This window comes from Plasmopara halstedii (genome assembly GCF_900000015.1).
Source record: "Plasmopara halstedii genome assembly, contig: Scaffold_2956, whole genome shotgun sequence".
NCBI lineage: Eukaryota > Oomycota > Peronosporomycetes > Peronosporales > Peronosporaceae > Plasmopara > Plasmopara halstedii.
The window spans coordinates 584121-593054 of record NW_020189861.1 but is presented as its reverse complement, the minus strand read 5'-3'; the positions used below and the strand labels follow the sequence as shown (position 1 = coordinate 593054).

The following is an 8934-nucleotide window of genomic DNA, read 5'->3' as shown; positions in this document are numbered from 1 at the left end:
TCGCTGGTCGGCAGTTTGCTATGGATTGCACGATGCACGCGTCCAGACATTGCGTTTGTGGTCCACAAAGCCACGCGCCAGACACATGCACTGCGCGTACGAGACTGTAAACTCGCAAAGAGGATAGCGCGCTATCTTAGCGGTAGCAAGGTGATGCGGCTTGAATGCGCACTAATACCGACCGCAACAAACAAATAACGCTCGAGTCTTACAGTGATGCCGACTTTACTGCCGACAAGGGAGACAGAAAATCGCTCACTGTTGTCATCGTTTTGCTAAATGGGATGCCTGTAAGCTGGGCAACCAAGAAAAAAGGTAGTGTCTCTCTCTCGACTATGGAGGCCGAACTTATCGCGGCATCTGAGACTGCACGCGAGTTTTTTGGTATTCGAGAGATGCTTAAAGAGGTGGGACTCGCACCGACTAAGCCTATGTCGATGCATGTCAAAAACGAGGCCACGATTCGCCAGATCGAAGAAGAGACTTTGTCTCTAGTAGCTAATCGACGTGCGCCTCAAGTTTGTTAAGCACTTTGCGCGTCGCGGCGTCGTTGAGATGCGCTACATCCGGTCCGAGCTTATGCTCGCGGACTTACTGAAAAAGGCGTTAGGCCAGCACAAGCTTGTAGGGCTGCGAGCGCTTGTGGGGTTGCGCTTGATATAGCGGCGAAGACACGATCGCGAGGAGGAGTGCTTGAAGAACGGCTTACAGCATACGTTGCCCGATCGAATCTCCGGACCATAGGACGATGTGATTGCGCACACGATGACGCGACATGATTGCGCCAAGAAGAAAGGCTCAGAGGTAACTCGGAATAGCGAACTAAGGACCTCAATATACTCACTTCGTCTTTTTTAACATGGTGCACTTGGTAGAACTTGTCGTCATTTCGACTACCGCATTGTGGCAATATTTTATAATTTGCGTAGAAGAGCGAGAACTGTTTGATTACCTGTCTCTGGAACATTTCGACACGCATATTTAGCTTATGTCTGCCGTTGGTCTCAAAAATATCTGGAATAGCTGATCTTATCGCCGAGCTTCAGTACCACTAGCGCGCTCATTGACCTTCGCTGTTTTGTTCCCTAAATTGCAGTCCACACTCAATGCCACACCAACATTTCATTGAAAATGGTGCGGCAACTCTGGAAGGTATAGATAGGAGTCACAGCTATTCTGAGTGGTTTTATCCATCGAGAGAGAACAACTCTACGAAACTCAAAAATCTTGCTTCATCTGTGGAAGTAAATAACATCTGCACTCAACGTACTCTATAGCTCTAGGGTGAGAGGTACAAAGGGAAGAGCTTTAAGCAAGGATATCGTGCGTGTAAACGTCGGGTCTCATTGGGCACAGGGCGGCCTACTGAAGATTATGGTCTCTTTTGTACCTCGTGAAAGCGCGAGGGAATAAGACTCGGCTCTGAAAGGAGAAACTAATTAAGGAGGTGTAAGGCACACAGCCCCAGGTGTTTGGCTTTTGATACCAGCGTCTCGAGATTTAAATTTTGTGGAAAGTCAGTATTGTCGTGCTAACATGTTACAACGCTACTGTAAGAAATGTTTTACGCGTGTAGGCGTTGGAGATGCCAAATACAGGTACGATATCCGCGCATCTTTCGAGGGGATACTGGTTAAAGTAAGGTCGTGTTAAATGTTCATGTGCAGCTTAAAGAATTTGATTGCCGCCTATCCTGGACGCCAATGTGGGATACGAGCTCTCATAAAAATGGCGTGGCTAGAACGCGACAAATTGTAGATCGACCAAATTAGGTAACATGCCTTTCTCTCCTGGTGAATTTCTGGCAAGCAATGAGTCCATCATCTCAAGATAGCAGTAAATATTTTAGCGTGGGAACAATGGTGCGATAGCTTCGGCGCATGATATAGGATTGTCAAGGTGTCTCGAGTAGAACTTTAGAAGGCAGAACCGACATTAAACCACGGTCTCAAGATTAGCTTACAAAGACTGAGTGTATACATAAGTCTCCAGAATGGGTAGAGGAGAGTAGCTGTGAGCTGGTGTCTTTTGTGTCAGAGAAGGTGGGGTGTAGAAGCGACCAGGTGCCGCAGACTCCTGGCCCAGAGCCGGTGGCGTCTTAGGGCGATTATAAGTCGTGAGAAGAATGGATGGGATACTAAGATAAGCAGATTGTTTCATCGTTGTTATGACGGGACTGTATTACTGTGTCGGCGTTGGTCCATCGGGCTGAGTACTATAGCACTTCGAGGAGAATGCGAAGAAATCATTTAATCGTAGTATCAGGGTTGTTAGGATTCTTCAGACATCCTTCAAGCTTTAAAGGAGCTGGAAGGAAAAACAGGAATAGTATGAAACAATTGCAAGACGGTGAAGCCACCTGTGTTACCTGGTTTCTGCCGGAGAAGTTGTCCATGGCATCCGCAGCGGGTGAATCTCTAATTGAGGATATTTGCAAATGTGTAGACTGGGAGAGCAATATTCAAGGATCCTAAGTAATTACACAGTACAGAACTATAAAATGAGTTCACCAATGAAAGTATGGACCCGCCTCCCAAATCGCCAACTCAATTAGTGCAAGGTGATGTCGGGACTTCAGAGCTTTTGCTGATTGGTAAAGTCATCCGCTCTACGGGAGTAGTTGGCGAGCTTTAGGCCACGATAAGTCATTGAGATATCATATTTGAATACTTCTTGCATCTTCTCTTCAGTTGTCTCACAATGAGAATCTGATATCAAGCAATCAATCAATTGTTTTCACTGCGAAAAACCTCCAAATTTGATTATGCAGCTTGTGTAGCTTTCAACAATCTCAACGATAGATTAAAACACAAACCCTTGTGCATCCAACCACTTCACGCACGAGACTGCTATTGCGTAATCGATTTTAAATGACCTTCCACTTTCTCAGCGTGTCTTTGTTCATTTCGTTGCCAGTGTCTTGAGCTTCGATTGACCATTTTTTTGTCGCCGTGGGAATCAGAGAATGCTCACCGTGTGCAAGATAACGTTCAATGTACCGCGAGTACTTTGAAGAGAGATTAATCAACTTGGATCGACACAATTATTACCCTGGATTAAAAGATACACATAGCTCATGAAGAGACACAGCTTTTTAGAGTACCGCAGAACGCTTTCCTATTCTAAATTACTGATATGGTGACGAAATCAAAGACTCCAAGTACTGGGCAAGGTGATACCAAAGCCGCCGCAGCTGCTGCAGAGGCTGCTTTAGCCAACACGAATGACCCGAAGGTGGAGGAGGAAAGTCAAATTAAAAGTGGCACGTTTTTGTTTAGTGACGGTAGCAAATACAGTGCGTTAACATGTTCAGTTTCAGAGATTGCACAAGCTGATAATCGTATACATATTAGTCGGTGACTACTGCTTAGTTGGTGGTAAGGTGGTTCGTCAAGGGCGTGGCTCTTTCGATGCAGGAGCCGAACAATACGAAGGTGAATGGCTTAACGATCAGATGCACGGCCGAGGGAGGTACTGCTTCGGAACAGGTGCAATTTACGACGGAGAGTTCCAAACTAATCTATTTCACGGAAAAGGAACTTACTATTGGACGGACGGAGCCCATTATGAAGGAAGTTGGCACCTTAATCGGTGCGTCAATAGTATTCGGAATTATAGAATGGCATTTACTCATGATTTGTGCTACTAAAAGAATGCACGGGGACGGTGTTTATAAAGACAAAAATGGCGCAGAGTGGCGCGGTCGCTTTATAAACGGCAAGTACGACAATGGTCGCATCTTGCACGTAGTGAGATGATTTGGAAGTCTTTACGAAAGATTAAGTTTGTCAATAATATTGTTAGGAATGAGTATTTGGTGACTTCGACTAAGAGAGAAATGTTTGGCACAAAGCTGAGCCGATGCGGTCAATTGGCGGCAGCAGCCCGTTCTGCAGCAGCTCTAACTCATCCTCCATAACGCTCTGATCACCATATAGTAACCGCTCATTTGCGATGAGTTGAGCCATAAAGCCTCGGTTCGGAAAGATAAGGGGGCGGCACTTAAGTACGTGACTGTACGCAGCCGATAGAGTGCACTTCGTTTGTAACATAACATACCAAATGCAAATCGTGGATGAACGCGAAACGCCTTGGACGCAGTGGATGAGTACCCGACCGTTCTCCGCCGCCGCCTTTTGAATAAACTTCATTGTAGGACCAAACTCTTGTGCAATATTCACGTCCACATTATCCTTAATTAAAACGTCAAAATACTTCACGTGCTTGAACTTGTTTCGCTGTTCGGTTATCGCACCCATATTTACAACATGAGATATTTGCAAGGCGTTAATGACCTTCAACGAATTGGCTTGCCAAAAGTTGCCTAGATAGAGAAATCCGTCTACAATCTCATTTGGATAGTGCATCGCCGACGACGGACTCGACATTGCTGTCTCTGTAAACGCCTTCTGTGGTCTAGTCCCTATTTCTGTTGGTATTCGCAATGGTGACGACACTAACATGAAATTGTATTTTTCTGCGAATGCGGGAAATCCTTGAGCCAGGAATCGAACTGAAAAAACACGACCTTCATTCGCAAGCATCTTGGCAAAACGATAACCCCAATCCATCCTGTACAGAAATGACGCACTTGTGTGGTTTCCACCGATGATTACAACTTCGATTAGGTCTCGAATTTCAAGCTTTTCACGCAATTTTGTGTTCTCACTCAATTCCAGCAGATCATCTACCGATTTAATACTCTGTCCAGCACAGCTCAGCGCTCGCAAATAAGCCCTTGAGCTCATGTGCGGAAAGTGCAACGCATCCGGAAGGTGGCCCGCCGAGAATTCAAAACTTTTGCGACAGTCAACAAGCACAACACCGGAAGTCTGCAGACGGTTGTAAAGTGAAGTGATTGAGATGAATGGTACACACCGCCTTCGGTGCCTTCGCGAAACAAAAGGGATGCTGAGTGACAATGACGAGGATTCCACTCCAGTTTCGGCCGCACGCTCGGTCGAGCGGTGTGAGCCAGACGGACAAGTCGAGACACTACTGGACGCTGCATCAAATGATTTTTCCTGCTTCTTTTTCATATGTGGATGTTACTCGTCGTTTTCCATACAACACGTATATCCGCAATACTACGTTAGATAATGAAAAGCGGGCTATGCGGTTGATTGCCAATTGAGCTTCGCAGTCGGAAATGTTGCACCATAACACTTTGCCTCTAACTCCCAGATGGATTAGGCATCCGGACAACTATCCGGATTCAGATTTTTACAGGAAGTCTTTAAGTTGTAAAGTATGGATGGACAAAACTAGTCCATGACTGCTCATCCAAGGGTATGTACTATTGTAGGAATAAAGTCAGAGCAGACAGCCTCAACCCTTTCATTAATTTGTGGGGAATCGGTCTGACGTTTGGCTATGGCGACAAGCCTGCATTAGCTAGCGGTCGGACCTGTGGTGGACTATAAATTTTGATAACGTGATGAGAATAGCTCAACTTAATGTAGCTATACCAGAAAGGCTGCGTGTTTATCTCCAAATTACTATTTTTATAATTTATTCTGAGGTGAAGCGGTTTAGGATACCTATCTTGTGGCCTATGTCGAAGTGCGTCCATGTACAAGGGTGCGGGCAATCGTCATCCATCAATATTGCGAGTTGATAGATGAGTATTTGTTTTGAGGCGGCTGCCAATCCGGATCAAAATTGTGGCTTGCTTTCGTTGCCAGCAATTAGTAATTGGTCAAAATGTAATTCACCAATATCGCTTCCATAACAAGACCAGTTCGTCAAATTCCTGCTGTCGCCCATGCATACAAAAGTCTATACCGTCGTTCACATTGCGACTAACATACGTCGAAGGGGTGCGTCGAGATTGCAGCTAATCAGCCAGCAATGCTACAAAGACATGCTTTGTTTGCAGGTCTAATATAGATAGATAGATACACACGACTGGAAATGGGGTGTCCACAACAAACAGTTGTCAATGTCTGCCGTTCGTGCGCTTGACATTACTTCATTGCACGCGGATTGGTACAAACAGGCCAAAGATCGTGTCTATGCTGTGTGTACGATGCTTCCTGACACCATAGCTATCAGTCTAGCAGTTCGCTCCAGATAAGCACATTTACGTTATAAAGGGACACAGTCAGCAAGGATGCAGAAAGCTCACCGTTTAGCGCCATAGAGCACTAAAACTGCTCGATTCAAGCGGCAGTTATCAATTTTCTGTCCGAATTTAATGGCAAGCTAACCTAATGCAATCAGTTCCTGCTATGCTTATGCTGATGTATCACGTGTTGTGCAAAAAAAAATTCAGAATGAATCAATCGAAGCACCCGCCGCTTTCGAGTGCATTACAAGGTAAGTGACTGAACTTATAAGCTTACCATAAGGCGCGTTTCCACGACTTTCAATGAACATAACATCACATCGGTTATTAACTCCAACTCCAGTCTTGCTGTCGATCGTATTATACGTGTTGACTACGCTTGGTGATACCAAAATCGGACACTTTAAAGGATAATAAACGCAGTAAACGCGTCATTAAAAAGCGACAGACACGTATTCCAACCTTTTGCATTATTTCGTCTATCTTAACTCTGTCAAAATGTTCAATAATTATATGATCAATTTAACTATCAAAGCTTGAAATAGAAAATCCAAGAATATTAAGGGTCCACCTTATAGCTAACGGATAACTCCGCATATAACATTTTGTAAAGTTTGCAAAATCCCAAGACATCGCCTTTTCGTGTTAGCCGTATATACTGGAGGAAGAAACCACGAAAGTATGATGGAACCTTCGGCCTCCACCTCTGCGACGCCCGCTCCCGCCGCTCCCACCTTTGCCGCGACCTCATCTCCAGGCGCTGGAGGCAACGGACATAACTCGGCCACAGCCCCTGGGACTGCGATGCTACGCCAGCTCTCGAATCAATTTAAATCGCAAATTTCGCAGGTGCAGATGCCCCCAGCCATTAAAGAGCGCACAGACGAACTAGAGCGCCGCATCTCGGCCACAGACATCGCGCGCATCAATGGCTACATGCGACTGGTCAATATCGTGTTCGCTAGCGGTCTATGGGTTACGTGCTTCCTTCGCATGTTTCAAGCACCCAGCTACTCGCATTTCCTCGTCTGTATCTACATAATGTATGTCTGTCAGTCCTTGGTTTATGCTTCACCATATTTTTTTCTGACGGTTGATATTCTTCTTTGTTGATCGAAGGTTTCTAAGTGCAGGGCTGGTGTTTATCGAAAACCATGAGCGTTTTCCGTCTGTTGCGGACCGTATTAAGGCCAATTTCGGCTTCATGTTTTCAGCCATTGGCAAGGCATCTTACATTCTATGGTGCGTTTTTCTTTTCGGCAATGCGTAGGACATATCCTGACCTTGGCGCTTTTGACTAGTATCGCGTTCCTTGCCGTCTCGCAAGGCTGGATCGGCTGGATTCTTGGAATGAGCTTCTTCTTTTTGGCTCTTTTCAATTTCTTCCTTATCCACCGAGTACGTATGATCTGATGTTTTTTTGAAGGGATTTTTTTTACTCATTGTGGATATCTGGTGATACTATTAGCACCCGGCGTACAAACAGGCTATGCTGCAGTCAACGGGCGGTAGCGCTATAAGTGCTCAACAGGAGGAGGCAGACCTTGAGTCCATGCCTGAACTCCGCTACAATCAAAAGCAGGCGCAAGTGCCCGCAGTTGGAACGTCGAGTGCTTCCGGTGCTCAACCGTCTCATGTTTCGGTGTGAGTTACATCGACAACATCGAGAATGAGAGTTGAGGTGCATGGTCATATCAGCTTCTAATGCATTTTTTATTGGTTTGAATTTAATACATTGCGTACTAGTTAGCGCACTTAATGCCAACTTACCCCAAAAGACACAAAATGCAACGGATGCCATTAATTTCTTGCTAACTCTCAAGCACTTAAAAGCGTTACTCCTTTACTCCTTAGCTTCGCCGCCGTGCTGTCCTACCACACCATCTCCGTGGTATTTAAGTGTTTTGACCCAGTTACTGCGGAGGCCAGAAGGATGCTTAAATTGAAAGGACGATTTTTTGCCCTTTTGTTTAATGAGCGTCTCGATATGCTTTGGTAGAAAGTTGTGTGAATACGAAATCTTTCCATCGTGATCACCACCTGGCGCAGGATCGGCGACTTCTAACTCCCAACCTTGTTTCTCGGCAAAATGCTCAGCAGCTTCTTTAGTATCAAATTTAGCCATCAAACCCACGTACGGATCAGCCGTACTGGTCCAGCCCATCAATGGGTTTGCCCAAGTACGAGGACTTTGGAAGCGAACCTCCCAGTGCTTAGTCTGCTGCATACCGCTTTGCATTTGGTTACGAGCCGGCATGAATAGCTTGGCCTTGCGACCTACAGACCACTGGCCCGTCCCGGACATGATTGCTGCTTCCTCAGGAAACGGCATTGGGGACTCGTCGATGTCTGGAAAGCAAGCATCCGATGCGTGGTACGGTAAAACTGTGTTCCCAAAGCATCACATTCAAATTCAGCATCATGTGCAATCATATGTGCTACTAGGAAACGTACTGTTGCGTTCGGCGTCGGCGTAATGTTGTTGGCGCAGCTTGGCCATGAGTTTTTCCTCAGCAACAGCGGCCTCAGCTTTCGCAGCCTCTTCATTCTTTGCAACCTCCGAGTAAGCGCGAGAAACACTTGTGACAGTTGCTCTCTTGGATGAGGGGGTCGCACCAGCTCGTGATATTCCTCTAACTACACAAGACGACATCGTTGTGGATTTAGCCGGTAACAGTAAAATTGTTTGCACAAGAGCCTCTTATATTTTTTTGAATATTTTATAAACTAAAATTGTTTCAAATCTTTGATACTAACATAGGTGAAATGTGGTTGTTGCGGCGCAAAAATCTAAGCAAGCGGTTCGCAAAGTTACAGATACAGAATAGAAAGCGCTCACAAAATCGATGGTAGTGGCCTCTTACGAC

At 45.6% G+C, this 8934-nt stretch overlaps 6 protein-coding genes across 6 annotated transcripts; 4 read left to right on the top strand and 2 right to left on the bottom strand.

The window, feature by feature from the left end:
• Window positions 1–164: 164 nt before the first annotated feature.
• Window positions 165–527, top strand: PHALS_06221 (copia proteinlike; the record flags this gene model as incomplete). The annotated part of the gene is made up of 1 exon (XM_024719470.1): window positions 165–527. One exon carries the CDS (start codon window positions 165–167, stop codon window positions 525–527), a length of 363 nt encoding a protein of 120 aa, XP_024584765.1.
• Window positions 528–1536: 1009 nt separating this feature from the next.
• On the top strand, window positions 1537–1758 carry PHALS_06220 (uncharacterized protein; the record flags this gene model as incomplete). The annotated part of the gene is made up of 2 exons (XM_024719469.1): window positions 1537–1598; window positions 1668–1758. The coding sequence occupies 2 exons, from the start codon at window positions 1537–1539 to the stop codon at window positions 1756–1758; spliced, it is 153 nt and encodes a 50-aa protein (XP_024584764.1).
• A 1377-nt stretch (window positions 1759–3135) lies between these two features.
• Window positions 3136–3758, top strand: PHALS_06219 (Phosphatidylinositol-4-phosphate 5-kinase; the record flags this gene model as incomplete). The annotated part of the gene is made up of 3 exons (XM_024719467.1): window positions 3136–3295; window positions 3354–3591; window positions 3653–3758. 3 exons carry the CDS (start codon window positions 3136–3138, stop codon window positions 3756–3758), a joined length of 504 nt encoding a protein of 167 aa, XP_024584763.1.
• A 69-nt stretch (window positions 3759–3827) lies between these two features.
• PHALS_06218 (dual specificity) lies at window positions 3828–5039 on the bottom strand (the record flags this gene model as incomplete). The annotated part of the gene is made up of 1 exon (XM_024719466.1): window positions 3828–5039. One exon carries the CDS (start codon window positions 5037–5039, stop codon window positions 3828–3830), a length of 1212 nt encoding a protein of 403 aa, XP_024584762.1.
• A 1709-nt stretch (window positions 5040–6748) lies between these two features.
• Window positions 6749–7715, top strand: PHALS_06217 (Golgi apparatus membrane protein TVP15; the record flags this gene model as incomplete). The annotated part of the gene is made up of 4 exons (XM_024719465.1): window positions 6749–7110; window positions 7187–7309; window positions 7369–7465; window positions 7536–7715. 4 exons carry the CDS (start codon window positions 6749–6751, stop codon window positions 7713–7715), a joined length of 762 nt encoding a protein of 253 aa, XP_024584761.1.
• Window positions 7716–7910: 195 nt separating this feature from the next.
• On the bottom strand, window positions 7911–8720 carry PHALS_06216 (nadh dehydrogenase; the record flags this gene model as incomplete). The annotated part of the gene is made up of 2 exons (XM_024719464.1): window positions 7911–8452; window positions 8522–8720. 2 exons carry the CDS (start codon window positions 8718–8720, stop codon window positions 7911–7913), a joined length of 741 nt encoding a protein of 246 aa, XP_024584760.1.
• Window positions 8721–8934: the final 214 nt, after the last annotated feature.